At 45.1% G+C, this 17,500-nt stretch overlaps 1 protein-coding gene across 2 annotated transcripts in view; it reads left to right on the forward strand.

Moving 5' to 3' along the window:
- The window catches only part of inpp5l (inositol polyphosphate-5-phosphatase L), a 39,826-nt gene that overhangs the window by 5,170 nt on the left and 17,156 nt on the right, over positions 1-17,500 (forward strand). For both annotated transcript variants that reach the window (XM_031570924.2, XM_031570925.2), the window contains exons 2-4: positions 8,630-8,671; positions 12,592-12,692; positions 14,630-14,717. In XM_031570924.2, the coding sequence (XP_031426784.1) occupies positions 8,630-8,671; positions 12,592-12,692; positions 14,630-14,717 (231 nt within the window). The remainder of the gene's footprint in view (positions 1-8,629; positions 8,672-12,591; positions 12,693-14,629; positions 14,718-17,500) is intronic.

Below are 17,500 nucleotides of genomic sequence, written 5' to 3' on the forward strand. Positions count from 1 at the left end.
AGATCAGTCCTCAAGAGCTTTCTTTCAAACAACATGTTCCTGCTCATTATGACAAGTTCAGTAGTTGATTTTCTAGAAGGTTTAATAAGGCTTTTCATGGCAAATTTCTGATGAAAGGGATTTAGGCTAGGCTGTTTCTTACGCAACCTAACAGCCACATAAAGATGCCATATGACCTAAGTAGAAACCGATGTAGCGCCATCCAGTTTTAAAGCTGCATTAGGGAACCCTTCTAAAAATAACTGTTGGTCATATTTACTTGAACCTGTCACTATGTCCTAACAACAGTAGTACATGAGACAGATAATCTGCAAGAATCTACCGCGACCAAAGCAACCAATGAGAGCCAGGAATAGCAGCCTTCTCCCCCAATGTGCTCTTTTTGAGTCAAGCTCAATATCTTCATTGAGTGGCTTCAGGAGAAAAGCAATGAAAATGAAAAAGCTTCCTGTGTATCTTATGTATTAGCCCAATGCTAATGGTAGTAGATTGTAGCTGTATTTGCATGTAGCTTATGTATTAGCCTAATGCTAACTCTAGTAAACTGTAGCTGTGTTTACATGTAGGTTATTCATTAGCCCAATGCTAACTCTAGTAAACTGTAGCTGTGTTTACATGTAGCTTATGTATTAGCCCAATCCTAACGCTAGTAAACTGAAGCTGTGTTTACATGTAGGTTATGCATTAGCCAAATGCTAACTCTAGTAAACTGTAGCTGTGTTTACATGTCGGTTATGCATTAGCCCAATCCTAACGCTAGTAGACTAGCTGTTTATACACCTACCTTGTATGCAATCTGAACATATCTATGAGGTGTCTGCATTGTAGTGGTGAGCAAGTGTAATTTGAGGGTATTTAGCTTATGTTAGTCTTTTTTGGCTTTGAATAGGATGTTTTATAAATGTGGTGATGTAGCGTATTTGTATGTTTTTGTAGTTGTGAGAATGAGAGAGAGACATGAAGTAGTTACGTTAGCGATGACAATAATGATCTGTGCTGTGGAAGGGGTCTGACAGAAGGGATTCTTTCGGTTGCATACTTTCAAAATCTTATCTTATCTTGTAGGTTTCTCCAGAATCACCTACCCCATCCCATGTTAAATGTGAGGTGTGTTTTTGAGAACTCTGTTATTGAGGAGGTGTGTGTGAGAGACGGTGAGTATGAGTGTGTGAGATGGATAGAGAGAGAGAATGTGTGTGTAGCACTGGTGGCATCAGGACTGTGTTTTTTTTTTTTTTTTTTGCAGGAGATAGTGATCTGTTGCGCATCTTCCATCTCTAAAAGTGAAAATAAATTCACTTCTGTTTATAAAATCCTTGTTTGACTTTCATTCGACCGCGCGCTCTATTTTAGTTGAAAGTGTCACACAAGCAGCGTCTCCCGTGATGTATATGAAGCCATTAAACTGCCCCATCGATGCAAGCGGCACCATGCACACTCTGGGGGATTTTCACTGCCCGCCCTGCCTGTGGTATGATGTCCATAATCTCCATTCCTCTCTTTTCAAGGGCAATGCCTGCGAGTGCTCACCTATAGTAGGACACCCACCGAGAACAGAACGTACGGGGCTAGCCTGTTGTCTGGTCGTGGATGCTTAGGGAGTGCGTCTGAGGGGGCAAGCCTTTCGTCTGGTAGTGGATGCTTAGGAGTGCGTCTGAGGTGGTAACACCGACTGGCCTGAGTCTGACCCATAGTCCTCACATGATACGACCCCCTGTAAAGGGAGAGCCTGGCTGGTGTGTTGTGTTACTGTGGGAGGGCATGTGGCCATGTTGCCAGCGTCCTGCGACAGAAGAACGCTGTCTGCAGAAGCGGTCCACACACGGTTGCATTTAACACACACACACACACACACAGCAGAAGCAGTCCACACACGGTTGCATTCAGGCTTGATGTGGTTAGTGCTGCTTCATGAACGTTTTGAGACGCTAACGCGTGACGTGCCGAGCAGCGCCCATTTCAAGTGTTGTTTTGTGCGTCTGTGTAACGAAATGTATTTTTACGGTGAATGAATCGCTCCTATGTTCAGTGGAGTTATTTCTGTACAGGCCCCTCTTTGGTGCTTTGTTTTTAGTCCTCTGGACCTCAGCACTGCTCCAGCAGTACGCAGCACTAAGTCTGGGAAAGGACCTGCACACACTCTTCTCTTTCCGTTAGAATTAGCACACGTTTTCTTTCTGTTGTAACCAGAACATGTTCTGTTCTCTGCAAGAACAAGTTCATGTTCTCTTTTTCTCTCTCTGCTAGAACCGGTACATGGTCTTTTCTGCTATACAAGAACCAGTACTTGTTCTCTTCTTGACTTCAGCTAGAACGATGTTCTGCTCTCTGCATGACTCAGTTTGTATCCTCTTCCTCTTCATGTTCATTTGTGGGCTTTGGCTTAGCTCACAGGCTGCTCTCTACCTTTCAGAGGAGGCCCGTCTGAAACTGGCCCCTGTCAGAGGATGCCCGTCTGAAACTGGCCCCTGTCAGAGGATGCCCGTCTGAAACTGGCCCCTGACACTAATTTGTTTTTCTCCTGCTACAGGCACCGTGATGGGAACATTATTCATGCATCAACACACCACAATATTCAACTAGTGTAAACTCACTCACACACACTGTCAGACACACACACACACACACACACACACACACGAGCGCGCGCTTGTACGCTTACACACAGCATTCAACATCCATTTGCGGGCTCTTCGGTTCAGTCCAGTTCATCCCTGTGCCGGGCAGCCATAGGGGTGTGGTCACATGCCTTTCTGCATGCCATGGAAATCCATTAAGTGGTTAGCAACACTCAGCGCCGCTCCATTTCAGTCCCTGTCCGCAGGCGGTGGAAAAGACACTGGATAATGCAGCCATCCTTTATACTGATTCCCTTAGGGCTGTTTGGGCTCAGGTGTGTGTGTGTGTGTGTGTGTGAGTGTGTTTGATGACAAGGCTGCGTGAGCCAGGACGAGGAGGGGAGGGTGTGAGATGTGTAAGGAGCGTCATTCAGAGGTGAACACAGAGCTCCCCTCTCTCCACCGTGAGGCCTTGTCTCTCCCCTCTCTCTACCATGAGGCCTGGTCTCTCTCTTATCTCCACGTGAGGCCTTGTCTCTCTCCTATCTCCGTCGTGAGGCCTAGGCTCTCTCCTTTGTCCACCGTGAGGCCTAGTCTTTTTCTTATCTCCACCGTGAGGCCTTGTCTCTCCCCTCTCTCCACCGTGAGGCCTAGTCTCTTTCTTATCTCCACTGTGAGGCCTTGTCTCTCTCCTATCTCCGTCGTGAGGCCTAGGCTCTCTCTCCTTTCTCTACCGTGAGGCCTTGTCTCTCTCCTATCTCCGTCGTGAGGCCTAGTCCCTCCCCTCTCTCCACAGTGGGGCCTAATCTCTGTCCTCACCATGACAGAGCAGAAGTAGGGGGAGCAGGGGCAACTGCAGCTCTTGAGTGCAGGCCTTCCCCTGAGAGGATGTCGCCTCCAGGCCCAGATAATGGCCTCCACCTCCACCTCCGCCTCCAGCCCCTGTCCAACCTGGCCCTCCCTTTGTCTGTGGACAATATGGAAAAGCTGTTAGTCTCTGTCTCTGCTTCATCTTCAGAGCAAGTCTGGTCCTGTTGCCTCATTTAGGACACTTAACTTCTCACACACATAGAGAACCACACTCACGCACAGACACACGTACGCAGACTTAAAGAGACACGCAGACACACTCATGCACAGACACACACACAGACTTAAAGAGTGCGCGTGCGCATGCGCATGCGCAGACACACACTCTGATAAACGCACACAAACACACAGAAAAACACACATTCCCAGACATGCACACAGAATCATACCTCCCACAGGTATACACATATGCATGTTAATAAACACATTTCACACACACACACACACACACACACAGCGCCCAGCCATCTTTCTTCCCTGCATGCAAAGGGAAACACAAAGGCTTTTACACGTTTCCTCCTGACGGAGGTATTTCCATTGGACAGCCTCCCGTTAGAAGATGTGGGGGACAATCTTCGTATTGACATCAGCTGGTGAAATAAACTTCTGCAACCGCACTCTTTATCAGAGGGCTCAGATCAGCAGCCTTCCTCTGCTGTTCGAGGAGATGTCGTTCCTCTGGTGTTAGAGGAGATACGGCTGTTGGAGATAACTTTCAGAGAAAGATGCAATGTCCTCTTCAGGAGAACACATTCACCCAGAGGACTCGTGTCATTGAAGGATAGACTCAAAGAACCTCCAACCACCCAGAAAGACACTCTTACTGTAATAGTACTGATAGGGTTGGCATAGTAGAAGTCATGATCCATTAATATGATTAGCATAGTAGCATAGTAATGCTCAAAACCCATTAAAATGATGAGCATTGTAGCAAAGTAATGATCAAAACCCATTAATATGATTAGTATAGAAATGATCCTAACCCATTAATATGATTAGCATAGAAATAATCATAACCTGTTAATATAATTAGCATAGTAATGTTCATAACCCATTAAGCATAGTAGTACAGTAATGGTCATAACCTATTGATATTATTAGCATAGTATTGGTCATAACTAGGGCTGTCAAAATTAATCAAATTAAATGCAACTTTTGTGATTAATTAATCTAAACTAGTCGCATATAACAATTTGCTGATTTGCCGTTGAAGTGAATTGACAAAGTAAACAAGCCTTGGCAGTGTGATGTTCACCATACATTAATGGCAAACAGATACTTCAATAAACTTTATTCAATGAAGAACACATTTTCTTTACACCTGATTAACCCATCTTATAGTTTGTCTAAAACTAGTGAGCTAACTAACTTGGGTAACGTCAAACTACACTAAAGTACTGATCAAATCTGGCTAGCTGGCGAACTTATGCCACCACACAACCTTTTGACTTTGCTTTGCCTGAGTACGTATAGTTAATAACAGTTTGTTCTTACAGTTATGGTTAGAAATATTTATAGTAATATGATAGTAATATTCATATCACACTGTAATGTAATTAGTACAATAATAGACATGTGGTCAGGCCAGTAGATGTGTCTGTAGTAAAATGTAATATATAATAATATAGTATGTAATGAGTCAGTAGTAATATGAACGTTGTGCTTTATCATATAATACCGTTTTTATTTGTTCATGTCATGTGAACTCTGTGTCTGTAGATGGATAAGTAGTAATATTTAGTGATCCATATGATGATAGGAGAGATGTCCCTGTTGTAGCAGAGGGTTCACCTGGTGTTAGCCCTGTGTGTTAGCCCTGTGTGCTAGCCCTGTGTGTTAGCCCTGTGTGCTAGCCCTGTGTGCTAGCCCAGGAGAGAGAGTGTGTGTGTGTGTGGTGTGTGTGTGTGAGATGGCTCGGGTTAGTGGCGTAAGAGTGTGTGAGTTGACTCCGGTTTGTTGCGTAAGAGTGTGAGATGGCTCCGGTTAGTGGCGTTTATCCCCACTCTCACCTGCCTCATGCTTTTTACATGAGCTTGGCACAGTCATCCATTATTCAGCGTGGCCTCAGATTGGCCTCCAGGAAAGTTTTAACCCCTTCAACCTGGCACACACACACACACACAAACACTGGCACACACACACAAACACTGACACACACGCACACAAACACTGACACACACACACACACACACAACACTGACACACACACAAACACTGACACACACACACACACACACACACAAACACTGACACACACATACACACTCTCAAACACTGACTCACGCACAAACACACACACACACACACACACACACACACACTTACTCAAATATACTGACACACTGTTGGCTGCCAGCCTGAGTGTGACTGCTATCTGTGCTTCACATTGACCAGGTCAGTGACCAGGACACAAGCCCTTGGCCTGTGGTGTCTAGGAGGTCATGCAGTGGTAAGGGCGTGAGTTTCTGTCAGGGGGAAATCCACCCTTTAAAGACAAGCCATTGTGTTATGGCTCACCTCCTGATGTGATGGGTGTTAGGCCTTAGTGGAATGTGTTGCTGGCCAGTGCCGTGACCTCAGGGTAGCCTGAAGGCACTGGTCACAGTGGGAGTAGATATAAGCCTACTCCTCAGTCAGGGTAGCCTGAAGGCACTGGTCACAGTGGGAGAAGATATAGGCTTACCCCTCAAAAAGCCTGAAGGCACTGGTCACAGTGGGAGAAGATACCCCTCAGTCAGGGTAGCCTGAAAGCACTGGTCACAGTGGGAGAAGATACCCCTCAGTCAGGGTAGCCTGAAGGCACTGGTCACAGTGGGAGAAGATACCCCTCAGTCAGGGTAGCCTGAAGGCACTGGTCACAGTGGGAGAAGCCGGAAATGAGACAGAACAAGGAAAAGTAGCCCCAAAAACTGGTCAAACCAGAATAAACAGGATTGTAAAAAATCTAAACGGAAGAAAGATTTCACAAATATACTGCCCTGTATTTAAGCAGTATTTATAAGCTTTTGGGAGCCGGTTCAAGCTCACTGTTTAGACTTGTGATATTACAGCCTAGGACCGGTTTTCAATTAAATAATGCTTTAGTTTATTTTTGGGAGCTTTCATAAAATGGCAGTCCTTTGAACAGGAAGCTGATGGGTGTCTGCAAGAACAAGCCAAGATAACTCTCTCTCTCCCTCTCGTATGCCTGCCTTCATGATGGCAAACAAACACAAAGTAAATAGTAAATATAATGTGAAAAGTAAATATTGTTAAAGGTTTGTGGGATGGGGGTATTAAAGCAGAGGAAACTGTGCTTTATGCCGGGGGGGGGGGGGGCGGCAACACACAGTCACCACCATAGACAGGGACAGACAGAAGAGCTCTGTGGATCTGTTTGAACCAGCCGTTACCCTCCCCGCCCGCCCCCTGTGTGCACTGCCGTGATGCCACCACCCGACCCCAATGCTTTAATATAACCCAACCCAAACTGCTAATATTAAACAGGGTAGAGTTATGCCCGACCCACTACCCCATCTGCTGTTTTTCCAGACTTGGTTGAATTCATTTGTGTATTCTTTGGACGAGGTGAAACTTCTACTTTTTAATGAGAATAAAAAGCCCTCTGTCACACAATGGCCACGCCCACCTGGAGCGTCCACAGCATCCTTTGGTGTTCTTGCTGCAGCAGTATCCTGGAGGGAGAGGATGAAGCGTCCTAGTTCAGTGTTGTATGTTGGCAACAATGCATGTGACTGTCAGCAATATGCTGGGCCACCTATCATTAGGTCCCATATCAACGTTATTGATCACTATCCCCATTACATTATTGATCCCCACACGCTTCACACCCTTTACTCTTCGTCCTCTCCCGTACTCAGCTTTCCCCGCTCCGCCTCTACTCCTCCTGCAACTGGATTTATTCATCCAGTGATGTTTGAGTAAATTATTAGTACCTAAATATTCATATTAGGCTAAAATTTCATTTTTACTGACCCGCCTGCAAATGTGCTCTAGTGTGTGTATGGGGTCTGCTAGTGTTTGTATGGGGTCTGCTGTGTGTACTCGTGTGTGTGTATGGGGTCATGCTCATACATCCAGGAGCATGATGGGAGATGATCCTCTGCTGTGACACGGACACTGGCTGGGTCTCAGTAGCTAATGGAGGAAATCAGGCCTTTTCCACACGCATTGAGTCAGCTTGCACATAGTTATATGATTATATATTTCTCTGGACTTCTGGACTGGAGTGGCTTTCTGTGCTGTGCTACGTGCGTGGCCTAAGGTTTGAGGGTTGTCGATCTCCTGAGGCCTTGTTCTGGAACATTCTGGGAGTTATGTGTCTCCAGTGGCCTCCCCTGCCCTCCGGTCACTTGACTCTTGTTTTCATTATTGTGTGACACAGGAGGAGCCTCTGGCCATAAAAGGGGACTCTGAACAGAGCTCTCTCAAACCATCCTGATTGGCTAGTGGCTCTCTCAAACCATCCTGATTGGCTAGTGCCGATATCTGAAGGTCGGGAAGTTTATTTGACTTCTGCTGAAGACTGTGGACCCCGTAGGCCTGGCCCTGGTCTGTACTTTAGGAAGGGCTGCTGGTCTGTACTTTAGGAGGGCTGGTGATCTTACTTTAGGGTATGGCTGTCGGCGCAGCTGAAGCTGAAGCACAGAGTTGTGTGAAAGAAGTGAAGGTGAAAGTTTCATTTGAGAAGAAAACTTTTTGATTAAAATCTCTCAGCCTAGTTATTTCAACCTACAGATCAGACGTGAAATGTAGAGCATGTGTATAAATATCATAATTCTGTGTGTGATGGGAGGGCTTGAAATGTGACCCACTCCCCCTGAGAGTAAGAGCCCATCTAACTCCTCTAATGAGATCTGCAGCCCCCTGGCACTTAGCCTACATGCTACACACCGTAGCCTACTTGGGACACTTATGCTACACACCGTAGCCTACTTGGGACACTTATGCTACACACCGTAGCCTACTTGGGACACTTATGCTACACACCGTAGCCTACTTGGGATCGGTCTAAAACTGTGCCATACACCAGAATGTGTGTCTGAATGGCTGAATACCCCCTGGCACTGCACTGCAGCTAATCGCAACTGATGTGTTTCATTGGAAGAATATGTTGTTTATTTATTTAATTTGTTTGTTTGTTTGTTTGTTTGCTGTGCTGAGAATGCTGTTTCTTACTTGGTGATGTTTTCTTCCTACAGGTCGGGGAGATGCAGAAGGAGTGGCTCCGAGAGTTCTACACGGTGAGTGTGGCCTCATGTGATACTGCCCACCTCTTCAGTCCACCAGAGTTTCCGTTGATCTTACAGGGTCACCTGAGCACTCAAACCCAGGGTCACCTGATCACTCAAACCCAGGGTCACCTGATCACTCAAACCCAGGGTCACCTGATCACTCAAACCCAGGGTCACATGATCACTCGAACCCAGGGTCACATGATCACTCAAACCCAGGGTCAGCTGATCAGTCTCCCCAGCGTCAGAATCTCCAGGGGAGGCATTGAGTGGTGTGCTCCACAGACCGTGTGCACATCAGAGGGTGGAGTTAGCTGAACCAGAGTGCTGCTCAATGCGGCTGTGTGTGTGTGTGTGTGTGTGTGTGTGTGTGTGTGTGTGTGTGTGTGTGTGTGTGTGTGTGTGTGTGTGTGTGTGTGTGTGTGTGTGTGTGTGTGTGTGTGTGTGTGTGTGTGTGTGTGTGTGTGTCACCTCATCATGGCCAAACCCTTCTGTGGTGATGACACTCACTGTGTTTGAGCAGGGCGGGTTCTTGAGACGGTGCGTCAGGAGGATTCACAGTTCCTTTCAGAAGGAGGACCTTGCTCAGAGTCTAATTTACCATAGGCAGGTGTGAGTGAGTTAGGCCGATACCCCCCCACCCTGGGTCTGCTCAGAGTCTGGGAAATGGAGTTTTTTTTTTTTTTTTCATCAGTACCGTCGCCCATCTGTTTGCTGTAGGGCATTCGGGCCTTTAGGCATAGCGAGACCGTGCTCTCTGTTAATGAGGCAGGGTTTAGGCCTCTGTGAGTGGATGAAGTTAAAATGTAGTGCATGTATATAAATATCATAATTCTGTGTGTGATGGGAGGGAGATGTGAGGGCTTGAAATGTGACACACTCCCCCTGAGGGTAAGAGCCCATCCAACTCCTCTAATGAGATCTGCAGACCCCCCGACTCTTAGCCTACATGCTACACATCGTAGCCTACTTGGGACACTTATGCTACACACCGTAGCCTACTTGGGACACTTAAGCCCAATATACCGTATGGTCATCCGTTTACAAGAGAAGAGCCCTCTCCGTCGTTGCAAACCCTCTCCGAGCACCTCTCCGTGGCCTGACGTGCACCTCCCAAATTTTTTAACTATCAGTCTCCGTCAATCCGTCAATACATCGCTGTTTACCTTGTGGGTAGTAGTATGCCAACATTAGATAGCTGGCTCAGACACCTCGCAAAGCCTACTTGTGACACTTGGCCTACAGGCTACGCAGCGTAGCCTACTTGTGACACTTAGCCTACATGCTACACACCGTAGCCTACTTGTGACACTTAGCCTACATGCTACACACCGTAGCCTACTTGTGAGAAGTCTAAAACTGGACCAGGTCATGTACTCCAGAAGACATTTATATTCACTGCACTGATCTATAGTGAGACTAGTTAGGTTTCACAGAAGTCCCACCCCTCAGCCAATGAACAGCGAGAGAGACTGGATGTGTTCTAACCTTAACCAATGAACAGCGAGAGAGACTGGATGTGTTCCAACCTTAACCAATGAACAGCGAGAGAGACTGGATGTGTTCTAACCTTAACCAATGAACAGCGAGAGAGACTGGATGTGTTCTAACCTTACCCAATGAACAGCGAGAGAGACTGGATGTGTTCTAACCTTAACCAATGAACAGCGAGAGAGACTGGATGTGTTCTAATCTTACCAATGAACAGCAAGAGAGAGACTAGATGTGTTCTAACCTTAACCAATGAACAGCGAGAGAGACTGGATGTGTTCTAACCTTACCCAATAAACAGCAAGAGAGAGACTAGATGTGTTCTAACCTTAACCAATGAACAGCGAGAGAGACTGGATGTGTTCTAACCTTACCCAATAAACAGCAAGAGAGAGACTGGATGTGTTCTAACCTTAACCAATGAACAGTGAGAGAGACTGGATGTGTTCTAATCTTACCCAATGAACAGCGAGAGAGACTGGATGTGTTCTAACCTTAACCAATGAACAGCAAGAGAGAGACTGGATGTGTTCTAACCTTACCCATCTGTCTGCTCTGTCCTGTTATCCATTATTAATAAGGGAGGTTAGCAAAGCACTCTATGCTCGCTTTCAGCAGTGTCCTTGCACAATCACTCTCTCTTTCTCTCAGACACACACACAAACACACACACACACACACACACACACACACATCTGTGATCTCTCTGGCTCTCTCACCACACACACACACACACACACACACACACACACTCCTGAAGCACCGTGATGATTGGCTGGGATTGTTTATGGCTCAGTCTGTTTGTTTCCCCTTTCCAGAGCCAGGACTGTGTGTGAACACCAGAGTTTTTTGGAGCACATAAAACAGAACAGACAGCTAGAGGACTGTGAGGAGCAATCTGCTGAATTTGACAAAAAGTGTATTGGATTAGAATCCTGCACTGTACCTTTTAATGTCAACAAGCCAACTGACTTATAGAAAAACTTTATTTCTTTTTAAAAATACGTCTACTTCCAACACATTCATTTCATTTTGAGATACTTTTTCAACATATAAGGAGTTGTCTTTTGAATGTTAAATGTACAACCCAACTGCCATTTTTTTTTCATTTTTACATCAACAAATAAACTCTGAAAATAAAACTCTAAACTCTTCCATCAACAAACCTACTGCCTCTTGTCAACTTTACATGAACACACCGGCTGTCATTTTAAATACTTAACATCAACAAGCCAGCCAGCTGCTTGAAAAAGCTCCTAACTCACCAGATGATTTGTAAATATATGACCTCGCCTCTCTTTTTACAAGCCATGAATAAGCCATCTGTCATTTTAAAAATACTTTACATCAACAAACCATCTGTCTTTGAAAATAAACAGTCCACGAAGCCAGCTGTCAAATATTTTACATAAACAAGAAATACCTTTTTTTGTATTTAGTTTAATTTTGGTTTGCTTTAGATAGTGTACTGTTACCAGTTGAGCTCTTGGTAGATTCTGTTATTCTCTGATAAACGATGCTGGTGTTTGTGGATTAATTTACAGTCAGTAACAAGAACAAGAACTACCTACCTAACTAACCACTACAAGAACTCATCACTCCCCAAACATCCAACCGCACCCTCAGATCCACAAACAGCTCGCTCCTGCGGGTCCCAAACATCAAGCTACGCACCATGGGCGACCGGGCCTTTTGCTCGGCAGCACCACGCCTGTGGAACAGCCTCCCTGACCACCTAAGGGCGACACAGACACTGGACTGTTTTAAAACTGGCCTAAAAACCTTTTTATTCAGAAAGGCGTTTCTTACATTTTAAAATTATTTTATTATAGGTTGTTTTTAACTATGTTCTTACTATGTACTGTGGCACTCTGAGATTCAGGTGAATGTAGAGTGCGCTATAAATTCAATTTATTATTATTATTATTATTATTATTATTATTTTTATTATTCAGTGCATGCCGTTTTCACTCAGAATCTTTATTTTGTTTGTATGTGGTGAAACGCTACCTCTCAGTGAAGGTGATGCATGATATATAACTCTGGAATAGGCTACGGAGCCTGTTCGATCTCAGCCAATCAGGAGCCTTCCTGAGAGAAAGGGAGGGACTTTGAACTTTCGATGTAGAGAACTTTTGTTTCTCACCTTAAAACACTTTCACCAGGATTGCATGCATGATGTCAACTCCTGACTGAATCTGTGGTGTGTGTGTGCGCGTGCGCACGCACGAATGCATGTGGTTGTGCAACATCCACCGGAATAGTGTACTGCACACTGACTGTGTTGTGTGTTGTTACAGCATATTGACTGTGTGTGTGTGTGTGTGTGTGTGTGTGTGTGTGTGTGTGTGTGTGTGTGTCTGTGTCTGTGTCTGTGTCTGTGTGTGTGTGTGTGTGTGTGTGTGTGTGTGTGTGTGTGTTTTGTTTGTTCTGTGCAGGCGGTCCAGACGTACAAATCTCGCTTCGTGGCCCTCCACTTCCAGGAGGTGGGAGGGAAAGAGTACATGGCCAACATGGAGCACGCCGAGAACTTCATCAGGTACGACTGGCACCATACCGCCATCACTGAACTCTTGCATTATAACCCACAGTAACCCATGACAACCCACTGTATTCCATTATAGCCCATTATAACCCACAGTAACCCATGACAACCCACTGTATTCCATTATAGCCCATTATAACCCACAGTAACCCATGACAACCCACTGTATTCCATTATAGCCCATTATAACCCACAGTAACTCATTACAGCCCATTATTAACCCATTATAGCCCACTGCAACCATTACAACCCATTATAGCCCACTGCAACCCATTACAACCCATTATAGCCCACAGTAACCCATTACAACCCACTGTATTCCATTATAGCCCATTATAACCCACAGTAACTCATTACAGCCCATTATTAACCCATTATAGCCCACTGCAACCCATTATAACCCATTATAGCCCACAGTAACCCACAGTAACCCATTGTAGCCCACAGTAACCCATTGTAGCCCATTACAACTTCCTCTCCTCCCCAGCATTAGTGCTTCTTCTACTTCCCAGCTTCAGAAGCATCAAACCCAACCCTCCCTCCCTCTCTCTCTGTCGCCACATAACTCCCGCCCGCACTCCATCCCCAACTCCCAGTCCAATGCTGCCAGTCTGGAGCGGACTTACGATGACACTCCCTGCGGTGCGTAGCGACGCATCAGCTGAGCGGAGCTGGGCTAAGCAGAGGTGCGGGTGGTGGGGGCAGACTCACAGCTGCTTTTATAGTTGGAGGAAGTCATCTTTTTTAAGTTTTTTATATATACTGATACATATTTATATATAATGTGTGTGTGTGTGTGTGTGTATGTGTGTGAGCTAGGGGTGGTTTCTCAGAATGCTGCAGTGTTTACCTGCTGGCCCAGGGCCACAGTGTGTGACTGGTGTCCTGTGTGTGGTGTGTGTGTGTGTGTGTGTGTGTGTGTGTGTGTGTGTGTGTGGTGGTGTGTGCGAGCCTCTGAGCAGCATCAGGGATGACCCGACCCACCACATCCTGCTAGCGCATCTCTAGTGACTGTTGTGTGTCGTGTGTGTGTGCGTGTGTTGTGCGTTTGTGTGTGTGTGTGTGTGTGCGTTTGTGCGTGCGTGTGTGTGTGCGTGTGTGCTTGCGTGCTCCAGTGACTGGTCCAGCACAAACATCAATAAGATATGTCAACATTTACAGATGGAAACTGTGTCATGTGAGCCGGGCTGGGAGTGCTAGGGAAAGACAAATACATGTTTACTCAGGATTCTTCAGCCCTTCTGCGAAACACGAGAACGACACCAGTGAACCTGGAGATGACAGGCTAGGAGAGCCAAGGAGGACACCGGGCTGGAAATCCAAATAATGTGTTATTACTAAGTTAGGAAATTTTGAGACAATTTTAACATTAGTATCTTTTAAAGTTCACATTAGTATCTTTTTAAAGAGAGGCTTTGTTTTTACCTGCTATGTCTAGACATGGCTGTTCTGGGAGGCCCCAACACAGTGAAACTGTTTTATTTCCATAAAGTGCGTCCACTCAAGGAAATTACTGACATTTCCATGTTTGTGTGATGCTCCAGTTGACCAGGTTGATGTTTGCTTTAGGGGGTTGTGTTTCATTAACCTGAGTAAGTCCCATCACTGTTTACTGTTAGGGATCACTGTTTTCATAGTTGGTACAAAGTTTGACATCTCTGAGGAAATTCTTAGTCAGAGCCCCAGTTAAACACACCTTCACACTGCTAACACTACTGCTAAACACACAGCTGAGCTGGCTTTAGTAAGAACCCACTGCTGCTCGCTGGTCTGGCCTGATACACGTGTAATTAGGGGAAAGCTTGCTATTTAATCATCGTACAGACATACAACGTCAACACTCGCCTTTCACGTTCACCATTTTATGTCTTTTAACCCTCATCTTCTGTGTGTGTGTGTGTGTGTGTGTGTGTCTCTGTGTGTGTGTGCAGGAGCATGGAGTCCAGTGAGGAGATGCGAGACTTTGACCGTGTGTGTACCTACGTGGACAGCCACTTCAAAGCCCAGGACAGCTTCACTGTAAGTGTGACACTTTTCTACCTAATGCCCTGTGATGCGACTTCTCTCTGCTTGCCCCCCTTACCCACCCAGTCAGCACACAGGGCTGCAGGGAGCATGGGCAGCGTGAGGCTCAGACACGCTCCACCCGAGGAGTGTGAGGCTCAGACACGCTCCACCCTGGCAGTGTGAGGCTCAGACACGCTCCACCCGAGGAGTGTGAGGCTCAGACACGCTGCACCCTGGCTGCTGGAAAGGGCAGTTATGGGGGTCCTTCATGTGCTGTTTGATTCCCCCCCCACTGACTCTTAGAAAGGTCAGATCATGCTGTTTCTCCACAGCTCAGTCCAGACCATAGCATGGTGCTGATGAACAGCACGTCAGAAACACACACACGCACACGCATTTGCACTCACACACACACACACACACACACACAACACACACGCACACACACTCTCACACCCACGCTCTCTCACACACACACACACACACACACACACACAGAACCCTTTGTGTGGATGATGCTCTAATGATAGTCACTGTGGGCTTTATTTAGTGTCTGGTTTGCTACTGTAATCAAATTGAGTGGAAAACACTGTCTGTTGTCTATCGCCCCCTTGTGGTGGTTGTGTGCAGCTGCTGTGCAGTGTGTGTGTGCACCTCACGGTGGGGTTGGTCTGCTCCAGTAACTTAGGGACTGCTGGGAGTTGTGTGCGGCCATGAGGAGGATATATTTAGCTCTGTTTGTTTCTTAGGGAAATATTACATAACCATCACTGGAAGAGGCACAGTTCTTTACGGACACACACAGTTCCTTACGAACACACTCAGTTCTTTACGAACACACACAGTTCTTTACGAACACACACAGTTCTTTATGAACACACTCAGTTCTTTATGAACACACACAGTTCCTTACGAACACACACAGTTCCTTACGAACACACACAGTTCCTTACGAACACACTCAGTTCCTTACGAACACACACAGTTCCTTACGAACACACACAGTTCCTTACGAACACACTAAGTTCCTTACGGACACACACAGTTCCTTACTAACACACACAGTTCCTTACGAACACACACAGTTCCTTACGAACACACTAAGTTCCTTACGGACACACACAGTTCCTTACTAACACACACAGTTCCTTACGAACACACTAAGTTCCTTACGAACACACTCAGTTCTTTACGAACACACACAGTTCCTTACGAACACACTCAGTTCTTTACGAACACACACAGTTCCTTACGAACACACTCAGTTCTTTATGAACACACTCAGAACTCTAATTCTGTTTAAGCAGGGGGCAAAAACACACAAAAAGCACAGATATACTAACGATGTACTAACTGTATACATACATATAGTGGGTTCGTGAAACAGAATCATTTAGTGCTCTTTGAGCTGTTGTGATATTAGACCAGATGACTGGTGTTGCTATGACTTCAGAGGGAAGAGGGGGGCTGTGTGTGTGTGTGTGTGTGTGTGTGTGTGTGTGTAAACATGAAAGCTCACAGTACAGAAGTGTAACAGCTCTGTAGCCTTCTGTGATGGATAAAGCTGCGGATGTTTGTCAGGTGTTACTCACTAGTGTGTGTTGGGTCTTAACCACTAGTGTGTGTTGGGTCTTAATCACTAGTGTGTGTTGGGTGGTACTCATAGGGAATCACCCATTCCACATTTATTCTCCCGATCTGATACAGATCCACTTTTTTTATTCAGTTTAAAATGAAAACATGCACTACTTAATGTCAGTTTAAAACTAGAAAATGCATTTCCTGAAGGAAATACCAGTGCATGAAATGCAAAAGTTAAGAAAGGAAGAAGAAAAGAAAGAAGAGTGAAAAAAGGAAAGAAGAGTGGAAGAAGGAAAGAAGAAAAGAAAGAAGAAAGGAAAGAAGAGTGGAAGAAGGAAAGAAGGAAAGAAGAAAGGAAAGAAGAGTGGAAGAAGGAAAGAAAAAAGAAAGAAGAGTGAAAGAAGGAAAGAAGAGTGGAAGAAGGAAAGAAGAGTGGAAGAAGGGAAGAAGAGTGGAAGAAGGAAAGAAGAGAGAGTGAGGAGGGAAAATATTGAAAGAAGGAGAGAAAATGGAGTGAAGCAGAGAGATATAGTGTGAGAGAAAGTAGTGAGAGGGATAGAGAGAAAGATAGAGAGAAAAAAAAGTAGAGTATGGAAGGTGTCTCTTAATATTCCTAGTTATACAGTTAAATGGAGAGGGACAGAGAGAAGAGAAGACTTGGAACCTTGGCGCAGGTGTCAGTGAAGCACAGGTGCAAGCCAGTTTAATGACCCTATTATGATGTCATAATGGTCCAATGTAAGTCAATGGGAAAATTTGTATTCGTTTTTATTTAATATCTTAAAAAGTATAAAGTTTAGAAAAATGAAAAATACATAAGTGTCCTTTACAAAGTTTGAACGGAGTTTCTAAGTTAAGCGGTTCGAGCTGAATTAAGTGCAGAAGTCGGTACAAAGAATAATAAGAAGTAGAAGAAGAAGTATAAGAAACAAAGGAATAACAATACACGGCATTTCATGCACTGTAATTAAAACATGCACTACTTAATGTCAGTTTAAAATGAAAACACGCACTACTTAATGTCAGTTTAAAATGAAAACATACACTACTTAATGTCAGTTTAAAATGAAAACACGCACTACTTAATGTCAGTTAAATGAAAACATGCACTACTTAATGTCAGTTTAAAATGAAAACATGCACTACTTAATGTCAGTTTAAAATGAAAACATACACTACTTAATGACAGTTTAAAATGAAAACATACACTACTT

This window comes from Clupea harengus, chromosome 7 (assembly GCF_900700415.2).
Source record: "Clupea harengus chromosome 7, Ch_v2.0.2, whole genome shotgun sequence".
Taxonomy (NCBI): Eukaryota; Metazoa; Chordata; class Actinopteri; order Clupeiformes; family Clupeidae; genus Clupea; species Clupea harengus.